General features: G+C 50.3%; 1 protein-coding gene across 2 annotated transcripts; it reads right to left on the bottom strand.

Annotated features, from left to right (window-relative positions):
• Positions 1 to 573: 573 nt before the first annotated feature.
• On the bottom strand, positions 574 to 20496 carry LOC123777874 (transmembrane emp24 domain-containing protein 11). 2 transcript variants are annotated; one of them, XM_087864369.1, is made up of 5 exons: positions 20298 to 20496; positions 7886 to 7986; positions 2782 to 2907; positions 1981 to 2127; positions 574 to 793 (listed from the first exon to the last, which is right to left on the bottom strand). In XM_087864369.1, the coding sequence occupies exons 1-5, from the start codon at positions 20419 to 20421 to the stop codon at positions 644 to 646; spliced, it is 648 nt and encodes a 215-aa protein (XP_087720495.1). In that variant the 5' UTR covers positions 20422 to 20496; the 3' UTR covers positions 574 to 643. The 2 variants fall into 2 exon arrangements, with proteins under 2 accessions (XP_087720495.1, XP_045630808.1); XM_045774852.2 differs by lacking the exon at positions 20298 to 20496 and adding an exon at positions 12390 to 12525.
• Between the last annotated feature and the right edge of the window lie 3810 nt (positions 20497 to 24306).

Genomic DNA, 24306 nt, shown 5'->3' with positions numbered 1-24306 from the left:
TGGAAAAGGGTGCCCTTGTGCGGGGAAGTAGAAAAAGCAGAGGTTCAGGACAGCTACTTCCTAGGGGAGTGCAGTGGTGGGGAAAGGGTGTACTCTCTTTGTCCAGTGTCCTAGCCGAGAATGTCATGTGACCACCGGGCCTTGAAATGGGGCTGGGCCAAACTGACCTGTGCTTTGAGTGTAACACCTGCTTGGGTTTCCAAAACTTCATATCAGAAAAGCAATGTAAACTATCTCAATAACTTTGTACTGTTTCCATGTTAAAATGGTAATATTTTTGATGTTTTGGGTTAAGTATATATTATGGGTTAATTTTAATTAATAATTATGGGTAAATTTTACCCTTCTTAAAGAAACCTTTTTAATGTGGCAACCAGAAAACTTAAAACTTACATATGTAGATTACATTTATATTTCTATGGGACAGTGCTGATTTAAACCAAGTTAGAATAAGAACCGGATGACACGCTTATTCTATCCAGCTCAAAGTCTACATAGTTAAAGTAATATTTTATCAGTGTAACGTTAATTTCAATCTCTGATCATCTTTGAAATCATAAAAGCAGTACATGGTTATGAATGTATTTTGATTTATTAACAGAAACATTATGCAAATTAGCAGGTCGTTGTTTGTCTTAACATTTTAAACGAGTTTCTTAGCTATAAAGAAGTCTTTAAGGTATTTCATTTGGAAAATTCCAATTGAGATAAAGATTAATGTTTGTACAAAAGCCCACCATAAAACGTTGCTATTTGTATCTTCACTGATCATTCGAAAATCTTCTTCACGGTCCTAGGTGGAAGAGAAACAGGCAGGTTTAGTTTTTTTAAAGTATTTATTTATTTATTTTAAAGATTTTATTTACTTGAGCAAGCGAGAGAGCAGAGCGAGTGAGAGAGCACGATTGGGGATGGAAGGGCAGAGAGAGAAGAAGCAGACTCCCCACTGAGCAGGGAGCCCGATGTGGGGCTCGATCCCAGGACCCTGGGATCATGACCTGAGCTGAAGGCAGATGCTTCACCGACTGAGCCACCCAGGCGCCCCAGTTTCCTGAAGTATTTAACTGTGAATTTGAGGGGAAGGTGCTGTGTGCTTTGAAGATGTTTGATACATCCCAGTTAATACACCAAAGTGCAGTCTGGTCTTCTAAGTCGGGTGTGTTGTTAGCTAAAGACAAGGACTAGGGCCGCCTGGGGGGTTCAGTCGGTTGAGCATCTGCCTTCAGCTCAGGTCATGATCCCAGGGTCCTGGGATCGAGCCCCACATCGGGCTCCCTGCTCAGTGGGGAGTCTGCTTCTCACCCTGCTTGTGCTCTCTCTCTCTCTGACGAATAAATAAATAAGATCTTAAAAAAAAAGAAAGACAAAGATTAAGAATCAACCTTAAATAAAACGTATTTTTGTATTTTCATGTAAAATATCCGCTATTTGATCTGTTCTCTTGTACATTTTATTTCTCACCACCGAGCCAGTGAACGTCAGCCAACAGTGATAGATCTTCACACGTGGCGTCCTTCCTTTACTTCAAGCTGGCACTGTGCCAAGCACACCTGTCCTCCTCTCATTTTCCAGGTAAGGAAACAAGGCTGGATTTGACCCCATGTCTGACCAGAGTCCACGGGGCACAGTGACCCGGGAAACACACAGTGTCACAAGACTAAAACTGTGATCCAGAAAATGGACGTACTGGCCTCTTCATACACGTAGGGTGTGACTGGGAGCGCTTATTTATTCTTTCCGTGAGGCCCACACCCTAAAGACAAATGAGCGGCAGTCCCCTTTCCTAGCGGAGCTCACAGGCTGGCAGATAACGAGAAGATAGTGAAAGACTGTTCTTTCCCTTCACGCTGAGTGTCCCCCCGGTGCTAGCTCAGAGAACGACCCAGGAACAACAGTTTGTTCTTTCCGTGGTTTGGGGCTTGTCTCTAGAACTGCATTCCTGGCAGGAAGAGAGAAAATTAGCTGAAGAGGCAAACTGACCCTTTGGTAGTTTTGTTCTTTGACTATTTGCTCAATTTGCTCAATTAGATGTTCCAGCTTAAAGCTAACTTCATTAACTCTGTCCTTCGCTTGAGCAAGGCCTGCATCAAGGTCACGTTGTCCAACTCGAATCTCTAAGTGGATGCGCTGTACGAACAGTAAACAGGAAGAAGCGTTCTTAGGACAGCTGCACTCTGTCCCCCGACTCCTGCCCTGCCCCTCTCCCCTCCCTCCTCAGGAGCGGCCGAGCTTCATCCTCCTCTCTCACTGCCCGTTACCCCAGCCAGACTCCTTCGTAATGATCACGGCCTGACAGGGTACTTAGACCCTCCCGAACATCAGATTTACTATTAGGTAAATGCTTTTGGCACTGAAAGAATTTGATGACTTTTAGGAAAATTTTCTTTACATATGACTAAATTTCTGATCCTAAAGTACAGATTCTCTTCGTCTGCTCTCAAAATAACCAATCACCATCTGCCGTATAAGAGTTTTATTTATTGGAATTCCACTGTTAATTTACCCTCCAGCCTCTGCTTGTTTTCAGGCCTGAGTAATCACAGTTCTTTTAACCTTCCCTCACGGTTCTTGTTTTCCAAGGCCTTTAATCAACGCTGTGGCTGTCCTTTGAACCCCTTCCAAGCTCTCCAGCTCCCTCTTTGGTTGCTGCACTGAGATCTGGGCACAGGACTTTAATAAGTTCCCAGCCAGTCCAGGCGTAATGGTTCTGCATACCAGCGTCATGCCTGAATAGTGCTGATGCCCTGTTCGTCAGCAAGGACATGGGAGGCGTGTACTCACCAGCTTACTCCCACCAAACGACACGAGCCTCGTAGAATTAGATTCCAAGCAAATGATGTGTTCGCCTGGTGAATGTGAAGTAAAATAGAACCTTCCTTGTGGGCCATATAACTTGGACAATAACACCTAGGATTGAGGATTTCCATAGTTTAGATCTCCCCTGTTTAGTACAAAATGTGCAGTCCCTAAAGAAGAAATGGTCAATGAAATGAAAACTATGTATCTTTGTCGGTAAAAACACACACCCACACCCAGAGGAAGCTATCCCTTATTTACTATCAGATTGGCAAAGATTTAAATAGAAGCGTCAGGGACAGTACTGAGAAATACTATCTCTGAACACTGACTTGGGAACGGAAGTTGAACCGCCATTTGGAAAGCAGTTCAGCAATATGTATCAAAAATGAAAGTGTATGTAGCCATAGACTCACTGGTTCTGCCTACGGGCATTTATTCTATGGAAATGCACGAATAGACAGAATTATACGTAAAGTGATATTCATTGTGGTGTTTTTGTAATGGCAAAGTTGCATTCTTGAAATTAGTACCTTTCAGTAGGGGATTGATTAAATTTAGGCAAATCCAAATAAAGGAATGTTATGGGGCAAAAAAACAATATCATACCCATATCTGTTCTGTACTGAAGGTCTCCATGATATCCTGTGTTAGAGCGGTGTGTAAAGGATCCTGTTTTTTTATTTTAAAAAAACCACTTGTAAAAGTACACGTGTGCGTGTGTGTTTCTATAAGCCTGGAAGATTCTGAAGAGCACACACCAAGCTTTTAGTTGGTGTGTTTGTTGGGCAACTTTGATTCTCTGTTTAGCTAATTTCTATACTGTTTGCCATTTTAAAAACAGGTATAGGACTTCTGTCATGAAGGAGTTTGGAAGTTGCCACTCTGTCCTAACAAGTAAAAAGATGAACACAGTGAAAACCAATTCTTTTCTAGATCTGTCAGAGAACTGAGTCCACAGGGTAAACCCCTGCCCGCCAAATTGGAGGGACAAGTAGTGCACAGGTTCACAACTCACCAGAGCAGAAAGTCTGGGCACCAGTACTGGGTTCCTTGCACCTAGCACATGGTGTCCAACTGTCAACAACAACATTTCAAGGAATACTAGATGGGAAAAAAACAGGTGGAAGAGACACAGCGAGCATCCGACCTGGATTCAGACATGGCAGGGATATTGGAATGATCGGACCAGGAGTTTAGAAAAACTGATTACTGTGCTAAGGACTCTAACAGGAGGAGTAGGCAGCATGGGAGGACACATGTAAATATAAGCAGAGAGATGGAAATTGTAAGAAAATTTTAAAATGCTGGAGATGAGAAACACTGTAACAGAAAGGAAGAATGCCTTTGATGGGCTGATTAGACTGGACATGGCTGAGGAAAGAAGCTCCCCGTGTGGGGATATGGCAGTGGCAATTTCTAAAACCAAAAAGCAAAGAGTGAGAAGAAAATGGGACGACGATCCTCAGACTGTGGGACGATTGTTAAAGGTGTCACATCGACACAATGGCAACACCCAAAGGAGAAGAAAGAGGAAGTAATGTAAGAAATACACAGAACGATAATAACAGAGAATTTCCCCCAGTTAGTGTCAGACACCAACCACAGCCAGGAAGCTCAGAGAACACCAAACAGGATGAATGCCAAACCAGAACCAAACCAAACCAAAAAGAGACCGTACACCTAGGCATAGCATATCTAAACTGCAGATGTCAACAATGAAAACACCTGGAAAGAAGCTGGGGGGGACACCTTAGCCATAGGGGAGCAGAGGTAAGAATTACATCTGACTTCCCTTCAGAAACCATGCAGGCAAGAGAGAAGAAACCCACCAAATTCTGTATCCTGCAAAATTCTCCTTCAAAAGTGGAGGAGAGCTAAAGATTTTCTCAGACGAACTGAGGGACTCTGTCGCGGATAGACCTGGCTTGCGAACTGTTAGTTTCTTCAGAGAGAAGGATAATGATACAGGTCAGAAAGTCAGATCTCCATAAAGAAAGGAAGAGCATCGGAGAAGGAGTAAGTGAAGGTGAAGTAAGAACTTACTTTTCTTAATCTGATAGGTAATCGTTTGTTCACATAACAGCAACAATGTATCTGATCATAGTTTACGTCTAAGTGACCTGGACGACATCACGACAGAGACGGACAGGGTGGAGGAATTGGGAGTGCTGGGTCATTCTAAGTGCTTGCACTCCCCGTGAAGAGGACCTGTTACTTGAAAGTGCACTTGGGTTAGTTGCAAATACACATTGCAAACTCTAGGGCAACTGTTTTTTAAAAAGCTAGAATAGAATTGATAGAAAGGAGATAAAATGGAATCACCTAAAATAATTAGAATCACAAAAGATAAAAAAGTGGAAGACAAAGATAGGAGCAAAGAACAAGGGCAGCGAATGGGAAATGGGAACAAATGTGTGGGTGTTCACCCAGTGATATCGCTAATCACTTTGCCTGTGACCCTGAACGTGCCGGATCTCGCCGGATCTCAGATCTCAGAAGCTATGCAGGGTCAGGCCTCTGAGTACTTGGGTGGGAGAGCCATAATCACTTTGAATGTCAGTGGTCCACTTGTACCAAGTAAGAGATTGTCAGAGTGGATCAAGAAACAAACTGTGTGTTGTCTACAAGAAACGCACTTTAAATATAAGGACACATGTAGATTAAAAATTCGGGGGTGGAGAACGATGTGTACGCTAACTTTAACCTTACAAAAAAAGCCGGAGTGCTCGTATTAACCTGCGACAGAGTAGACTTCAGATCAAGGAAGATTATCAGGGATAATTACATGATGGAGCATTACATAAACACAAGGAGGTCAATTATCCAAGAAGACAAAACAATCCTCGATGGGTAAGCACCGAAACACCGAGCAAAACGTATGAGGCAAAAACTGACAGGACTGCAGGAGGAGGAGGAGACCCTGACGTGCCTCGCTCAGGAGCGGGCAGATCCAGCAGCAGGTCAGGAAGAACCTGGTGGAACTCAGGAGCACATCAGTCAGCTGCACCTGCCGCAGAGCACAGCCTGCGTCATCAGCAACGGCAGGGTGCACACATTCTCAGGCTCACCCAGAGCACTCACCGAGACGGGCCACGTTCTGGCCACGAAACACACCATGGCACATTCAAAACAGCAGAAACCATCAACTACTTCAATAAAATAATGTAACAGAAACCACACGACAGTCTGCTCTCCGAACACAATGGAGTTAAGGCAGAAGTCAGTAACAAACAGCTTCGTCGATAACAAAGTTCCCAAAATATGTCGTGATTAAGCACATTTCTAAATAACACATGGGTCGAGGAAGAAATCCTAAGAGAAATTTAAACACATTTTGAACGAGGAGAAAATCGTGGGCGGACAGTGAGGCGGGCGGCACCGGGGCCTGTCTTCCCACTAGGCCACGTGACACCTTAGAATCTGTCCGATGGAACTACCGTGGAACTCTGGCGTCTACGGGAGGCTTGTAACTTCCAGGGGAAGCCGTACGGGGTAAACTGTGGTCAGTTTTGGTCAGTGTCAGCTCTGAGCACAGTAGCCGCTACCCGTCCTCATCCCTACCCCAGCCACAGGGCAGGCCACTGTGCACGGGTTGCTGGACAGCCCGCACTCCCGCAGCGTGTGGAAGCCAGGGCGGGCAAAAAGGACCCTGTCCTCCAAATATCAACGATCTTCATAGCTTCATAGCATACAAGGGACCCTCAGTACGGATATCAGCAGACTTGGGGCGCCTGGGGGGCTCCGTCAGTTAAGCATCTGACTCTTGATCTCAGCTCAGGTCTTGATCTCACCGTCATGAGTTCAAGCCCCGTGTTGGGCTCCATGCTGGGCATGGAGCCTACTTAAAAAAAAAATAACAGCAGACTTTTGATGAGAAACTTGGGAGGCCAGAGGGCAGGGGGTTGATACAATCAAAGTGCTAAAAGAAAAAAAGGCCAAAAAGCACATGAAAAGATGCTCATCATCACTATTCATGAGGGAAATAACCGGATACAAAACGCCTGTGTTTGTATAGTACGTGTATGTTGTTACTGTCTGCCCCGCCTTCCCTACCAGCCACGTCATCCCGGGGGCTGTCAATCACGCGCCATAGGAATGGACAGATGGTCGAGGTGGGCACCTTGGAGTACTCCATGCCCCAGACACACCGACCCAAGTAGAAACTGTCAGAGGCCGTGGCAGTGCCGATAAGGACCTTAAAAGGGATCTCGTAAGAAACTTTGAAACTAGGGCTGTTTCTTGTTCTTCAAAATGGGAGCGCTTTCTTGAAAATCAGGCCTATGGGGTGAGAATTTTGTCTCTCCTCAGTCAAGAAGAGGGTTGGGTGTGTATTAAGCCCGTGATCAGTATTTGTTGGATGCTGAATGAATTAAAATATTTCCCTCCCTTGTACAAGGGGGTATTGTTCCAGGCAATTATATTTTTGAAGAACAAACCTTCTCTATCTTAAAAATAGTGACTGGGATGTTCTGTGATGGTTTTTAGTTCAACTAAAATTTGGATTCAGGGGCGCCTGGGTGGCTCAGTCGTTAATGTCTGCCTTCAGCTCAGGTCATGATCCATTGACATCCATTGTACAGATGAGAAAACTGAGGATTGGAGAGTCAACTCCCTGCTGAAGACTCAGTCTACACTTTAACTTGGCTCTGACTCCAACATTCACGTTGTCTCCACTGGACCCTGGTGCCTCTTCTACCCCTGCTGACCCCCGAGCGAGCAGCAGGTCTGAGAGACCAAACAGACCCAGAGGCTGCCAGGGAGGAAGGGGAGCCAGCCAACCTGGCCCGCATGCTTAGGTGAGGCCGTGGCCCCGCAAGACCAGCAAGTCTCAGGATGTGAGTGGGAGGCCTATTACTCTTATTGTTTTAAAATATTTTATGTTAAGTTCTCCACCCTTGAGCTAGACGGCAGGCGCCCTCCACATCTCTGTGTTGTTCCTTTATTCAGGACTAGACACATTAAAAATTGTCAATTCTGGTTAATGAGTGTGATGCAGAGGTTTTTCTTAAAGTTTGTGGGGATACATGACATATGAATTTTTAGCAAATGAAAAATTGCAGTAACAACACATAAAAGAATGTTTTACCTCATCGTTGTAAGTTGTAACAGTCACAAACATTCCCAAGCCAGGAGCAGATTCAAGGAAATCCTGTCTGCGTATGTCCCATTGCTGTATCTTGAAACTCCCTGTTTCAAAAACATAAGACATTTATTATAAAGTAAGTATAGGAAATAGTTGCATATGATCACTGATAAATGACTTTATTTAATTCAAATTATCCAAATCACAAACTGCTTTAGCCTGGGGATGAGGTCATGTAGCTGAGTGGGAAGACCCCAGGATAAAGAGGAAGGCGTGGGCTCTTGCTCCCATGGGACTGCCCCACTCTGGACCCCGCTCCCTCGGAAAATGGGGACAATATGTGTCCCTCCTCAGCCTCAGAGTTTTGAGGACTCCTGAAAAAATGAGAAGCCTGTGAAAGCTTTCTATCTAGAGTGTAAACTTCGTGTGGGTGGGACTTCCCCACGTCCCCAGCACTGTCTTTGGTTTCTTCCTCCGGTAGCTCACCCAGCACCCTTCCTTCCCGAGGCAAGGTGTGTCCTGTCGAGTGCTTCCTATCCCCCGGCCTTGCCCTCAGAGGCTCCTGCTGAGGTCTGCGTGCCTGAAAGAGCCTCCCACTTCTCCCTTTCAGTATATGGGAGCGTCCTATGGCTTAACTTGCCCCTTGAGCCCTTGCAAGGTTCCATGGTAATGAAAAAAGTTCATGTTTACTGAAAGCCATTGAAAAAGAGCTCACAGGACCTTGTGTGCGCCGGGTACTGTGCTGAGCACCTAACAAGTCATCCCATCAATTCTCAAAATGGGCTCCAGGGAGGTATTTTTATTCCTCCAAGTTGATCAGTATATCATGAGCTTCCACGGCGACAGCACTGTTCTAAGAGCTGAGGACAGAAGTGAACAAAGTGGGGACTATCTTTGTTTCCACGGAGCTTTCATACAGACAGCAAGGAAATAAGTATATCACGTGGGAGATGTTAAGGATGCTGTGAGAGAAAGCAGGTGAAAGGGATGGGGGCTTTGACTATCACACGGGGACGTCAGGGAATGCTTCTCCCAAGTCTGAGCAAAGACCCAAAGGGAGAAAGCAGGTGAAAGGGATGGGGGCTTTGACTATCACACGGGGACGTCAGGGAATGCTTCTCCCAAGTCTGAGCAAAGACTCAAAGGAATGGGGGAGGAAAATATGTATATATTTTATACTAAGTATAGTTATAAATATGTTTAACTTATGTCTCAACATCACACTCAGTGCTAACGATTTAGCAAGCATTCTAAGTTTATACACAGTCTGAATTTTCGAGACAACACTATATGTAAGTGATACTATGTATATTTTTAAAAGAGTTATTTATTTATTTTAGAGGGGGCGGGCGGGGGCAGAGGAGAGACATTCCAAGTAGACTCTGCACTGAGCGGGCAGCCCCGTGTGTGTGGCTCAATCCCACAACCCAAGACCTTGACCTGAGCCAAAACACAGAGTCCAATGTCCAACAACCCACGGCACCACCGAGGCGCCCCAGTGATACTATTTTTATGACAATTTTACATATGATGAAACCAAAACATAGAAAAAGTAATTTGCCTAAGGTCACACACTAGCAAGTGGCAGAGTCGAGATTCAAGCCCAGGCAGTGAGTGTCTTTCCCCTTTCTACCACATAATGCTGGCTCCTCCTGGGGAGAGATGGTCCCAGGCGGGAGTGTACGCAGACGCCTGGGGCAGGAGCAGGCTTGGGGAACAGCGGAGTGGCGGGAGAGAATGGTAGGAGATGTGGTCGGGGCGCGGCGGGACCCGGTGGCCGAGGGCCTGCACCTTGTGTCAGGATCTGGGGAAGCAGCTGGTTGGAGGAGTGAAATGATGTGGCTTTCACTTGGAAATATTAGTTGTGTGCGGGGAAGAGTGAAGGATCAAGAATGAGCGAGTCTGGGTGACTCGGACCAGTGCAAGTGGTGAAGGCTGTAAGAAGTGTTGAATTCTGCGTTATTGTCCCGATTTTACAGGTGGGAAGGTGATTCCCAGGTAAGGTCACGTAGGGCAGTGTAGAGCTGCAGCCGCAGAGTTAGCATCGCCGTGCCTGATTCCAGAGCCACGGGCGCAGGGCCACATGCTCCCTGGAAGACGAGGCCACGAGTCCCGGGCAGGGGCCTGAGACACGCACGTCACTTGGGTGCCGACTGTAAGGGAGCAGCGCCTGCCGAGTGCGGCACTCGGCGAGGGGGCACCTGCAGACCCATTTCCTGGGGGGAGGACCTGCAAGGATCTCCAAGCCCTGCCTGCACTTGGTCGAAGAGCACGGCGCTGTGTCCCTCCCGTTTCTAAACTGTGTGAATGTATATTCTGTGTTGCGCAAAGGGCCCATCTCAAAAAGTATCAGCGATGGTTCTAGGAAAGATGGAGTAGGTTCCCCCCCGCCCCCCTAATGACAACCGAAGACCTCGGGAAGCACGTACAGAGCAACACTCATTAGACCCTGAGAGGTGGGAAGGGAGCCTGGCTGAGAACCTGGAGCCTAAAGCAGGGCTCAGCCGCCATGCCAGGCGCTTCCCGCCGCGGCCCGGCCTGGGTGCTGGGGGCGCTCCGCAGACCGCGTGGAAGGACAGGGAGGGAAGGAGGGGGAGCCGACGGGAAGAGAACACCTGCTCCGAAAAACCTGCCTCCTCTGGCCAAAGATCCGGACTCGGGGGTCTGGCAGGACGCGGCCCCTCGGAGGACCAGCGCCCTCCCTGCCTCCCTCCCGGCACTGCTAGACGGTCAGCAGGGGCAGCACCCCTGCACCCTAGACAGCGCAGGGCGGTTCCGGGAGGGGAGCGGGGGACAGGGACCCCTCCCTCTGCTCCGAAGCCCAGCTCGCCTCTGAGCCCCTCATTGGCTGAGCTGTGACTGTCTCTCATTGGCTAGGCCGTGACTGTTTCTCACAGGCTGGGCCATGACTCTTTCTCATTGGCTGGGCTATGGCAGTCTCTCGTTGGCTGAGCTGTGACTGTCTCTCATTGGCTGGGCCGTGACTGTCTCTCATTGGCTGGGCTGTGACAGTTTCTCGTTGGCTGGGCTATAGCAGCCTCTCATTGGCTGGGCCTGACTGTCTCTCATTGGCTGGGCTGTGATGATCTCTCATTGGCTGAGCTGTGATTGTCTCTCATTGGCTGGGCTGTGACTGTCTCTCATTGGCTGGACTGTTGCTGGGGGAGGAGGAAACCTTCCTTCCTCCTGCTGGAATAGGAAAGTGGTCGCTATGGCAGCGTCCAGGTGCAAGGTGCATCTCTTCCTGTTGGGTCTGCCGCTGACTGGGAGGGTAGGGTGGGAGCCCCCCTGCCTGCCTCCAGACTCCATTCCAAAGGACAAAAAAATATATAAATGGAGAGCGGAGAGAAACCACGCATCACTGATAGGGAGGCAACAGTTTGAATGACAGCATATTTCTCATCAGAAACTTGGAGGCCAGAAGAAAGTGGCACATGTTGACAAAAGAATTGTCAAACAACACTATATCCACGAAAAGTATCCTTTGGAATGAAGGCAAAATATTCTTAGGTCAAGGAAAATCAAAAGAATTTTTCCCCAGAACACCTGCTTAAAACAATTGCTAAAGGATGTTCTTCAAAGAAAACGATAAGGAAATTTAGAACACCAGGAATGAAGAGAAAATAATGGAAAGAGTAACTAGGGAAACGACAACAGAGCACTCTCTGTTCTTAAAATTGTTTGACAGCTGAAAGCAAACAGCATATATAGTATTGCCTGATGTGGCTCTCAAAGCACGTAGAGGTTACACTGAACACAGCTGTGTTATAAAGGGTGGGGAGCGCAGAGGCACGTGGTCGTAAGGCTTCTACATTCCTCTTGAAATGACAAACCATGGATCCTTGTAGACTGTGATAAGTATGCTCTTTGTAATCCCTACAGCAACCACTAATAAAAACTATACAAAGATATATAGTGAAAAATACTATAGATAAAGCAAAAATGGGGTATTACAAAACATTCACGTGACCCACAGGAAGCTAGGAAATGGAAAACAGGGACAAAAACAGAGGGAGCAAAAAGAAAAAACCAGTAAAATAGCAGACCTAAATCCTGACAAAATACATTGCATGCAATAATTACATTACATGTAAATGGTCTGAACAGAGATTAGACAAAGATTGTCCGAATGGATTTTTTTTTAAATGACCCGACTACTATGTAGTGTATAAGAAAGTCACTTTGGATATAATGCTATATAGGTAGGTTAAAAGTAAAAGGAATAAAAAAGGTATACCATTCTGATGTTAATAAAAGAAAGCTTGAATGGTCCTATAAGTATCAGATAAAGTAGACTTCAGAGCAATGAAAATTACCAAGGACAAAGAGGGACATTACATAATGATAAAGGGGTCCTTTCACTCAGAAGACAACCATCCTAAAGGCATAAACAGTTTGAAAACACATGAAGTAAAACAATGAGGAGAAGTAGACAAGTGCACAACTGTGCTTGGGACTGCCAGCCAGCAGGTCGAAGGGCTGAGCACCACCAACCCGCAGGACTTACCTGGCATCACAGAGCATGGCCCCGACAAGAGCAGAATATGCATTTCCTTCCAAGTACTTAAGGGAACATTCACCAATTTGAACAAGAAAGCCCCAAACTTGATGAGGCACCTTTGCTGAAGCAGCTGAATGTTTCTGGAAGGAGCACAAGGCCAGGCTGATGGATCACCTGGAAATCTCTCTTTCTGGTGTTTCCCATTCTGGGAAACATGCCAGTCTTCCTCCTGGTCCACCTCCAGCACCTCCCCCTGCCTCTCAATGGGAATGGTCAGTGTCTTTGCACCGCCAAGTACCCTAACCCCCCTGCAACTCTCCCTTGCTGCCCTGCCCCTAGCTGGAGTGGTAGGGGTGTCCCTCCCATTTCTCTGGGACTTCGTTCTTGTTGCTGTTCCCACACTTGCCCATACTGGGCTGCTCCTGTCGGCATGCCAATGTTTGAGCAGTGGGGCAGTCCCCTTGTCTGCACTCCACGGCGCTAGAGCTCAGGGGCACCGTAGTCCTCTCTCGTGGGCCTCTTGGGCCTGACGAGAAGCTGGGGGCAGTGTCTGGCACTAGGGCAGGTGCTCAATAAGGTTTTGTGAATGAGCGAGTGTCCCACAGCACATGTTCAATGAAGGTTTTGAGTGAATGGGTGCCAGTTGGGCCCATTGTTAAACGCCAGTGTTCCTGGTGTAGTGCCTTGAGTTTCCAGAATGAGTGAGAGTGGTTTCTGCTTGCTTTGCCACTTTCTGCTGGCCCTGAGCATGTCCCCCCTGCAGCCCTCGCAGCCCCCCTGGCGAGAGGGAGGGGAGGCGGGAGGTGTCGTGCCCCTGGGCTGCCACCAGATGGCAGTAGAGAAGCACAGCTCACCGGGAGTCACCGAGGGAGCGGTCACCGTGGTGGGATGAGCACCTTTGCAGAGGGGGACAGGCTGCCCTGTCGTGCTTCTCACCGCACGCCCTGCAGAGGGTGGTAGGGTGTCCGGCTAGGAGCAGGAACACGGGCAACTGCCCTACTCTGCGCTTCACTGTCCGCTTGGATAAAGCCAGGATAATAATGGTCTATCTCTTAGCATATGAAGTACGTGTTTAATGCAGAACTTAGCATGTCGTAAGCGCGTGTGGACACTTGATCAAGTATTTCTGACCTTCTTATTGGGCTTTTAATGCGCAGTGCCTTCCCTCAGTGCCCACGGAACCCTACAACCCTATAATGTCGGGAGAATGATCCCCACTTTTACCAGTGAGGAGCCTGAGGCTGGAGGCGCTAAATGGCTTATCGGAAACCACCCAGATAATAAAAGGCCAAGCCAGGGTTAAAACTCAGCTTGATTTCCACAGCGAGGGTCTTGGCCCTCTCCCCACTCACCCCATGGCCTTGGACTCCGTGTGTGTGTGTGTGTGTGTGTTTTAAAGCCCAGGTGTAGTTCGTGCAGAACTTCTGGGCTGACCTGGCTTCCCAGGCACCCTTCGCGGCTGTTCCTCTCAGTGCGCACTGGTCGGGAGCCGCTGGGTGCCAGGCAGGCTGTGTGCACATGCCGCTCCCGGTCTCCCGCGGACCCCAAGCACACCCTGTTCAGGCGCTCAGCTCTGACCTGTGACCTCTGATGTGGTTGTGCCTTCTGCCCCAGACTCTGAGTCCGTGGGGCTGGGACCAGGGGCCATTGGGTTGGTTTCAGACAAGTGAAATGCATTCATTGTAGGAATTTTAGGAAATAAAAATCCCCCCAGAAGTTTTTGGGGTTCAGGATTATCCTTCCAGTCTTTTCCCCATAAACACATATTACCTATTTTACAGAAAGTGAAATCATACTGTATATACAGTCTGTAAGCTGACTTTCCACCCAGTTGTGTGTGACCACCTTCCTTTGTACGTAAATACTCTTCTGTAACGTGAAGTCAAGCGTACTCAGAGCCCTGGAGACAGATCCAGTGTCGTCTGTGCAGTGCCGAGCACGGAGCTCTGCAGTCAGCCTTGGACACATGAGCGGAGGCATGAGGGCACGTGGGAAGCCCCGCGTGGGGGTGGTTAAAAGCCGAATCGTCTCATTGACCCCAAGTGCGACCGGGCACAGAGAGCGACCGCCCTCAGGAGTGGTTATGAGCGTAGAGCGAAGTGTTCTAGAATGCTCCGGGAGAACGCTCCCGCGGACCCTTGTTTCCCTGCTGACCTGTGAGCCATTTGGCGATTCCATGTCGAGGGAGCGCGGTGAGGTGAGGTGTGGCTGGCAGGAGGTGCCCACACACGTCCCGCGTCCCGCGCTCATCACAGAGCGTAGCTCGACCTGGTGGAAACCTCGTCGGCATCCCAAACGCCCCCCACCTGACCGCCAAGGGTAACCAGCCCTCCGACTTGTGAGGACAGGTGGGCTGTGTGTGTGCACGCGTGTGCGGGGGCTGTGTGTGCTGTCCCCGGCATGCAGACCACGCATTAGCCGTGGCCCAGCAGCCCGCTGTTTGGAGACGTGACTATTCCACATTTGTCTGTGGATGGGCACCTGAGCCGCACCTGGTTTCCGGCCATTACCGGTCGTGCCGCCATGAGGATTTTCAGGCACGTGAACACACGTATGCGTCTCTGTCGGGAATTCCCTGTCCTCACCTGGACCCCAGGTAAACCGTTACTAGTGGTGAAATCCCTGGCCCGGTGAGTGAGGGCTCTGCTGCTGCCTCCACGCTTGGACGTTTCAGCGTTTGGGGGGGTGGCGGCATCTCCCTGGGCTTTGCTCCACGCTCTCCCATACAGCAGCCGAGCTGCATGTCTTTCCATCTCCTTCCTGGCTGTTTCGGTCTCTCTCTTACGAAGTGGCTCTTGGTCTTCACCCGTCTTTCTGTCCCATGAGCGCAAGCTCGCCATCCACGCTGGTTTGAGGCTTTCAGTGTGAGGGCCGTGGACATGGTTACCTGTGTATTTATTCTTGGGTACCTGTCATGTTGTCACTAAGGAGACACGATCGGAAGCGCAGACATGTCTCCCAAACTGGAGTCGTTGGAAACTGTGGGTGTTTACAAAGGGCTTGTGGCAAGCTGTCAAGTGAAGTTGGTAACACTCTGGGGGCAGACGTGCTTTTCCTCGACCAGGAGAAACAGCCGCCACGATCCGTGTGCACGCAGCCATGGGGGACCCTGCTGCCCCTCTCTGGCCCCTTCGCGCCCCTTCTCCAGCTGTTTGCTCGCTCCGGGCTGTGGCTGCTTTGCTGCGACCTGTGAGCTCGGAGGCGTGCCGTGTGCAGGGGAGCCAGGCTCGCGCACAGGGAGCCGGAAGGGTCCGCGAGCCTTAGAGACCCCTGCCCTGCCCGGTGGGTGGTGCGGGAGGACACTGCCGGCAGGTGGGACACACTATGGGGGACACCTTATCCATTTTTTTAATGTTCTAAAAATTGTGGTAAAAGATGTAACAGAATTTAACATTTTAACCACTTTTGAGGTGCACAGCTCAGTAGAAACCCTGTTCCCACTGGGGCGCCACCATCCCCACGGTCGCTCTCCAGGCGTTTCCATCTCTGAGCGGGAACTCTGTCCCCGTTTGAGCAGCGCCCCTCCCTCGCACCTGGTCTCCTCTGCTCTACTTTTGGCTTTTTGAATCCAGCTCCCCTTGGGGGCCTCACACGCACGGAGCCGCGTGGGGCCGGTCCTTCCGTGGCCGTGGCCAGCGTGGTTCACTTGGCCTGATGCCTCTCCGTTCATCCCCCTTGTGGCAAGTGTCGGAATTTCATTGTTACGTGTTTCATTCCCTCTTGGGACTAACATTGCATCGTGTGGATTCCGTCCATCTATCCGTCTATCTGCCGATGGACACTTGGGAGCCTCCACGCTCCGCGGTGTGGATGATGGTGCAGTGAGCATGGGGGTGCGGGCACCTGACCGAGCCCTGCTTTCGCTCCTGTGGGTGTCCCTCGGCCGTGGAAGTGCTGGGGCGTATGTCTGCAGTGAGACCGTGTTCCTGGGCCGCCGGGGCTCAGCCTGGGTCTGGGCTTCACCTGAGATGTCACGTGGCCTGGCCCCTTGCCCTCCGTCTCCTAAGAGCATCTCTGTGCTAGAACCCTTGGCTCAGGGTCAGCTTCAGAGGGTGCCTGACCCGAGACACCCCGAGGTGCGGTGTGGTTTCCTATGAAGACATGGTTGTCGGGGCGCCCGGGCGCTCAGTCAGTGAACCGTCTGCCTGCGGCTCAGGTCACGATCCCGGGGTCCTGGGATCGAGTCCTGCCATCGGGCTCCCTGCTCTGCGGGGAGTCTGCCTCTCCCTCTGCTGCTCCCCCTGCTTGTGTTCCCTCTCTGTCAAATAAATTAAATCTTAGGGGAAAAAAAGACACGTTTGGAGCTGTTCAAGGAGGAATGAGCCTGGTCTTTCACTTGGTGATGGCTCCTGCCTCCTGTTTCTCACAGGGTCTGTGCGCTGAAGGAGAAACGGAAATCCTGGGCACTTTCGCAAAGTCATCAAGTCCAGGGACCTTGTAAATGGGACCATCCAGGAGCAAAATTCCATTGGTTCCAAATTGTAATTACTTTCTTTCTAACCAACAGCCTCCCACATTATGGTCACTGGCCTGCCTGGCACACTGCTCTCCCCTGCGTGCTGGCCTTTTACAAACACCAACAGCCTTGTTTGAAAAACGTCTCCAAGGACCAGCAAGCAAGTGGTTTAAAACTCATCAGGACAGGGGCACCTGGGTAGCGCAGTCGTTAAGCATCTGCCTTCCGCTCAGGGCGTGATCCGTGATCCCGGCATTCCGGGATAGAGCCCCACAACGGGCTCCTCCGCTGGGAGCCTGCTTCTTCCCCTCCCACTCCCCTGCTGTGTTCTCTCTCTCTCGCTGGCTGGCTGTCACATAAATAAATAAAATCTTTAAAAAAAAAACTCCTCAGGACAGCTGCCCCCCGCCAGAGTTCCCCCCTCTTCTCTTCTCTCCCAGAAAGGCTGCACTCCCTTTTCCCATTGATGGCAATCTAGAATTTAATATCAAAGAACATTACTAAGAAGAACTAAGAAAAACAGTGTAAAAAACCGGGATATATTTTACTTGGGAGTTTCTAAGCAAACTTATGGGACCGGGATTTGTTTGCAGTGCCCAGGACTTAGTGGTACACAGACGCCCGGGTCCTCTTTTGTCATCCTCCCAGCTTCCTTGAGGGGGACGTGGGCCTCCTCTCTGCGTCCCAGGCAGTGTCCTTCCTTTTGGGCCGGAGGGCGGGGTGGTGGCTGAGCCAGAGTCGGGGCCACACCTGCTGTGGGGGTTCAGAACGGAGCCTGGGCGGCCTCGCTGATAAGGCTGCAGACAGAGCGCCAGAGGGTGGGAACTACGGCTGGTGAACACCTGCGTCTGGCCACGGGCCAGGGCAGGTGTGAGCTCCAGGTTGCCGGTAAGGAAGCAGAGCGCAAGTCACAAAGCTATTGCGCAATGAAGGCGGCCGCAGAGCCTCGTTGACACGGAAGCCCAGCGGTTCTTCGGTGGCGCTCGGAGCTGCCCCCTCACCTGGGGCAGCGAACGGCGGATGCCTCAGAGCTGTTGCTCTATCGGTTTGTAGCCCCAGCGAGCAAAAGCACACGTCTAGGAACCTGCGGACGACTGGCTCTGAGGTCGCGTCTCCCAAGCTTCCTAGACGCGTGCGGCTCGTGGGATTCCGTGGTACCTCAGAGGCATGTGCTCTCCCGGACCAGGGATCTCAGACAGGGTCTCAGAGCCGCACAGCTCCCCAGGAGGACTAGAAATCCGTGTGCCACTGTACCGGCGACCTAGAGACGGGCATATTCTGGACCGGCACGTGCATTTACAACCACGCACGCCCTGGGTAGAAGTCGGGGGTTTCGCCGACGGTGGAGGCAGCGCGTGGAAACCAGAGTGTTTCCGGCTCAGGCAGCACGGGCGCTCAGAGCCGCGCAGAAGCCGGCCCACAGCCGCCAGGGGTCGTCCCGCTGCTGCAGGCAAACAGCCGAGGTCCTGTAGGGGCAGGAGCTGGTGAGCGAGAAAGCACAGGGCACGTGTGCGATGAACTCTCTTCCTAAGAGGGATTTTCAAAGGGAACGTTTAAGAACCGTGTTCTGTGGCACGCTAGTCCACTGGCGCATCCGAGGGGCGGCTGACGACTACAGACAGTCATAGTCAAAGGAAAAATAACGACAAGAATAGAGACTTAATTGATGGTTTGTCATGCGCAAACGCTCAAAATTCTTTTAGAAGAAACTCAAGAGTCAAGCAGGAAGCAGCTGCAGACCACCTTCCCGTCATTAACCCGACGCCAGTACTGGTGTGGCTTTTACTCCAGCGGTACTTGGTGTCGTGTCGTCAAGTCTGCTCTCACTGCACTTTCTTTGGGTTCATATCTACATGTCTGTCTTTCTCCTTCCCTTTCCTTTCGACCTTTCCTCATGTGGGAAGGGCTTCATCTGGGGCGTGTCCGGGGGCTCATTCGGTCAAGAGTCTGACGAGGCAAGAAGAGGCTCCTGCCTCAGGCCACGGGGCCGGCCAGCGAGACCTGTCCCCCACGGCGCTGCAGAACACCACCGGCTGCACAGGCCGTCCTGCCTCAGGCCCCTCGGGTGGGTCAGGTGATTGCCAGGCTCACTGCCACGGGTGTGTCCCGGGACATGTCCATCCAGCTGGTGGGCCCCGAGGCAGCAGGAAGGGTGGGCGGGCGACTCCCGTCCCTTAAGGCTGAGATTCACAGGCCACTGGAAAATGGCCGGCGGCCACGGAGCTATTCCCCCAAGAGTCGCACGTCGCCTGGGATGAGAGAGCTGGGGTCAGGGGGCGTGAGCAAACACTTGGAGAATGTTCTGTGTGTCTGGCTGCATTCGAAGAGCTTTGCAGATATTAATTCCATCATCATCACTACAAGAAGAAACAGGTGTCATGATTCTTTTTATCCCATTTGACAAATGAAGCAGAGAGGTTCAGTAGCTTGCCCCAGGGCACACAGTTCTCAGGCGACCCTGCTCACGCCACACAGCCCCAAATGCTGCTTCTTCCCGCGGCAGCCACAGCAGCCATGGGGGCCCCACACCACCCGGCTCTCCTCCGCCAGGGCCTTCGGCCCATTCTGCTGCTCCCCAGCCGGGTCTCACACTGCCGGCTCTGTCTTTGGCGCCACAATTCTCTGTATGTGTCTGACATTCTGCAGGGTGGGTTAATAACCTTTGCCATAAAACACCCAAATGTAATGGCCAAGACAAAGGGAGAGGGGAATTTGGCACTGGTCAACGTAAGATAGAATTGGACGTAAAAATACGCGATTGGCTTCTATGGGGAACAATACTAGATTTAGATTCTGTTTTTTCCTCTTTTGCATTAAATCAAGGAATCTGGTGTTAATGGGACTTGAATGTTAAATGTACTGTATTTGCCATACAATTCTGAAACCCATGGGCGCTTGGTTCTTTCTCAGGAGGCAGTTAAGTTCAGCCATATGGAGACGTGCTCGGCGGCAGTGTGGGAAACGCGCAGATAGCGGGGTTCACGGGCACTTTGCTTGGAAAGGAGTGTCAGATCCGCACACAGGCGCACCCCCAGCACCACTCACCGTCGGGCGGGCTGTGGGGCTGCGAGAGCTGAGGCTCGGAGACACTCTAACGTCTGCCGTTTCTCGCTGTTGCACTGGACCAGGCCGGAGACATCACTTGTCTTTTGAGAATTCTACCATGATTAGCATGATTAATGGTATCAGAAATTCTTTTACTTAAGGAAACCCGACAACCAGAAGAACAAATCAGGCTTGGATTCTGGGGTGTTGTATCCTTGTTTCCCAGGTTATGAATTAATGCAATGCACTCCAAAGGCTATTTTCATGTTAGGTTTGCATGACTTGACAAACTCTCTCGAGAGGAAACCAACAGCCTGAAACTCACCACCAAGTAACAGACGCACCAAGAAATCATCATCGTACCGTAAAATGACGTATTGGGCTCCACGTTCAACGGAGCACACCGGACGTACCTGTTATCAGTGTGTCGCTTGGAATGTCTTCTATTATGCATTTCTCCTCTCGTTCCCCAACGTGGAAATAAAAAGCAGTTGAAAGTGAAAAATAAAAACTTAACACAAATGTTAACGTTTGCATTTCTGCTGCTTTAGCCACTCCTAGCAGCACTTTCCTTGAAATGGATCAGTTACAAGTGATACTGCCCACTGAGGGCTTGTAGTTCATTGGATAATTCTGTAAATTGATTTTTGTGAGAAGGGACATATGGTGGCCACACGTGGGCAGGTGACTGCAGCAAATCCCAGGGAACAAGGTAAAAAGGTGTCTGAACCTTGGGGCCTTTCCCGGCAGGGTGACGTCCAAGTCCCTTCTGATCTCTTATTTTCTAAGGATTTTGAAGTGTTATAATGAAATGAAAGACAGTGCAGGGCCAAGGGCCAAGCACTGGAGAAACCCTGAAGTGCCCAGCCCCGCAGATGCCCAGCCCCGGCCCACGCTGTGCCATCCCGACCAAACCAAGATGGCCATTCTGTAGTGTTCCCACTGTTTGGCAGGAGTTGAGGGAGAGGAAGTGAGCGTTGGGCCAGGGGGTGAGAACTGAGGGCAGGGGTGTAGGGGAGGGGCGGTGGGTGTGGACTAGGAAGAGGTGGGAGCCCCAATTTAACTGAGGCCTCACCGCGATGAGACTCTGTGTTCTTACAAAAAGGAGGAAGCTGAAATCCCCAAGTGTGGTCCTGTAGGTCCTTCCGGCTCTGGCATACAACGATTTCTTTTTAAACCCTTTAGTGTGAAACATTTATAGACTCACAAAAGTGGCAAAAATAGTACAGAGAGGCCCCCTGTGCCCATCCCCTGCTCCCTCCAGTGGTGACGCCTTACGGAGCTCAGGGGGTAGTAACTGCATCCTGGAAACTGGGAATTTGACATGTGAGGAGTACAATGAACTGGACCACAGAGCTGACATGGATTTCACACGCTTTGTTTAAAAATATGGGTGCACTGCCAAGAGAATGTTCTGGCAAGTAATTATGAGCACCCTTGAGACAAGTCATGCTTCAGATGAAAGACTGGCATTCTGTGGCCTGGAGGTTTCACTGAATTGTGTTTTATTTTATTTACTTTCATTTTTATTTTTTACAGGAGCCCGAAGCATATTAAATTAAGAAAGTGGGGGAGGGCACCTGGGTGACTCAGTTGGTTAAGCGTCTGACTCTCCATCTCAGCTCAGGTCTTGATCTCAGGGTCGTGAGTTCAAGCCCCACCTTGGGCTCCATGCTGGGTGTGGAGCCTACTTTAAAAAAAGGCAAAAAAATTAAAAAACAAAAATAAATTTCAAAAAATTAAAGAAATGTGATGTGAAAACGGAAGGCAGTGGGTGGCTGAACGGGTGGGGAGGGTATTTTGGGATAGGAAAGACTTTCTTATTCTATTGTGGGTAGGAGTGACCTTGGCGTATGGATGGGTCATTTCTTGAAATACTTCTCCTTTTTATTTTTAGTCACCTTTGGGTTCTAATGTGTTAGCACCCTGATTCTGAATGTGTTTAGCAAATTTTTGGATTTCATTGAAAAACCAGAATTTTCATTAAAAGTCTATGTTCAGCCTCAGAGATAGCGTTCCATTTTTTCCTCCCCTAACATCTTCTTTTTTCATTTTATTTCATTTCATTTCTATTTTTCATCACGACAAGGGCCCTCCCTATGCCCCATCACCTATTTCCCCCTCCCCCCACCTCCCTCTGGCCGCTGTCAGAGTGCTCTGTATAGCTGAGTCTGATTCTTGGTTGGTCACTCTTTTTTCCTTCTGCTTATTTGTTCTGTTTCTTACGTTCTGCATACGAGTGAAATCATATGGTCTTTGTCTCGCTCTGACCGACTTATTTCGCTTCGTATGATACCCTCCAGTTCCATCCACGTCATTGCACATGGCAAGATTTCATTCTTTTTGATGCTGAGTAGTTTGCCATCGCACATACACCCCACCGTCTGTACCCATTCCTCTGTCGATGGACGTCTGGGCTGCTTCCGTATCTGGCTGTTGTAAATACTGCTGCTGTAAACAGCGGGAGGCATGTGTCCCTTGGAGTTCGTATTTTCATAGGGCAGCTCTATTTTTAACTTTTTGGGGAACCTCCACGCTGTTTTCCACAGTGACCGCACCAGTTTGCTTTCCCGCCAACAGTGCGAGAGGGTCCCTTTCTCTCCACGTCCTCGCCAACACCCACTTCTCGTGTTGATCTCAGCTATTGGGACCGGTGTGAGGTGGTGTCTGACTGTCCCTGGTGATGGACGATGCGGAGCACCTATTCGCGTGTCTGTTGGCCGTCTGCATGTCTTCTTTGGAGAAACGTCTGCTCACGTCTTCTGCCCGTCTGTAGATTAGGTTACTTGTTTTAGATGTTGAGTTGTGTACGTTCTTTATACATTTTGGATACTGACCCTTTATTGTGTATGTCATTTGCAAATACCTTCTCCCATGCTGTAGGTTGCCTTTTAGTTTCGTTGATTTTTTTCCTTTGCTGTGCAGATTTTTATTTTGATTATTTTTGCTTTTGTTTCCCTTGCCTCAGGAGACGTGTCTAGAAAGCAGTTGCTACGCACTGAATTGTGTTTGAGCCGTGCGCGCACGGACAGGTTGGCAGACCCCAGGTTCTCGTCCCTGCACAGAAAAACGGCGGTATTGGCTCCCTCGCAGCACTGTGGTAGGGTTAGAGGGGACGGCGACAGAGGCCCTTAGCTGTCTGCTGGTACCCTGAAGGCATCCGAGGGGGCAGCGGCTGTTGGCTTTTCTGGCGCTGGGGGGAGCCACGCTGGAGCCTCCCTTGTCCAAGGCCGTGGGCTGCCTCTTCAGCCATTTCCTTCCTACTGGGTTGTCTCGGTCTCCCTCCCTGACCATCGTCTTTGTCTGGGCTGCGGTGACAAAATATTGGAACAACAGAAATTTATTTCGCGGTGCAGGAGGTCAGAAGTCGGCGATCGGGTGCCGGCATGGTGGGGTGCTGGGTTGGGCCACACACGCGCTTTTTTCTACAAGTGCATTTTAAAGCACGTTCCGGGTCGGAGGTCATTTTCGCCCATCAGTGCTTCAATATGCACCTGTCGCTCCCAAGGACTTAAAAAAAAGCAACTTAGCCACGTGCCGCGTGAGTGCCCCACAAATGAGTAAGAACCCTCGCTGTCGTCCAGGAGCCAGTTCGCAGTCCGTCCTCGCTGACCGGGAAGGTGTGTTGCCGTTGGTGCGTGTGCGTCACGTGTCCACACAGGGTCCACACGTTGCACTTGATGATGCCCCTTACGTCGTGTACTCTGTTGGGCCCGCCTGCCCCTCAACCGGCCTTTTTCTCCCGAGAATTCCCTGGGACAAGGGTGCACGCCAGGAGCAGGCATGTCCAGCCCACACTCAAGGGCACACGCGTCTCTGGGGTCCTGGGTGGTGCGCACCCCTCGGTCCTGGGCGCTGCTGCTGCGTGGACAGGCGCTGGGCGGGGGTGGGCTGGCTGTCCTGCCGCTTTCCCGGAGACCCGTGCGTGCGGCCGGAGGCTTCTCCCCACTCGGTCAGACTCTTCAGTGGGGTAATAAGTGTGTCTTTTTCGAGATCGTTTTGACTTTTCAGGGTCCCTTGAGGTTCCGATGAAACTTAGGGTGGGTTTTCCTGTTTCTGAAAACACGTCCTTAGGATTTCAGCAAGAGTCGCGTGGAAGCTGCACCCCGCCGGGGGCCACGCCGACACTGCAGCACCGCGTCTCCCGCACCGTGGGCATGGGCTGTGCGTTCGTTCACTCGCATCTCTGTGCCCGGCTTGTGCGGCTCACTGACGAGGGTTTCACTTCCCTGGCTGAGGTAATTCCTGTGCATTTCTTCTCGTCGGCGCGATTGTAAGGGAACTGCTTTGCGATTTCCTTTCAGATCGTTCACTGCTCATGCACAGAAACGCAGCTGATTTTGGTGTGTCGACTGTGTCCTGACACTTGGCTGCAATCTTACGTTAGTCCTGGGCAGGCTGTGCGTGCGTGTCATCTCTGGG

Source organism: Ursus americanus, chromosome 8 (assembly GCF_024610735.1).
Source record: "Ursus americanus isolate L20-20 chromosome 8, mUrsAme1.1.p, whole genome shotgun sequence".
Lineage (NCBI taxonomy): Eukaryota > Metazoa > Chordata > Mammalia > Carnivora > Ursidae > Ursus > Ursus americanus.
This window is presented reverse-complemented; position numbering and strand designations above follow the sequence as displayed.

Coding starts and splice junctions, on each gene's coding strand:
- LOC123777874 (XM_087864369.1), bottom strand. CDS start 20,421: ATGCAAACGTTAACATTTGTGTTAAGTTTTTATTTTTCACTTTCAACT. Junction 2,908..7,885: donor TTACAACTTACAACGATGAG/GTAAAACATTCT, acceptor CCTCAATCCTAG/GTGTTATTGTCCAAGTTATA. Junction 794..1,980: donor AAGAACAAAACTACCAAAGG/GTCAGTTTGCCT, acceptor TCTTCCACCTAG/GACCGTGAAGAAGATTTTCG.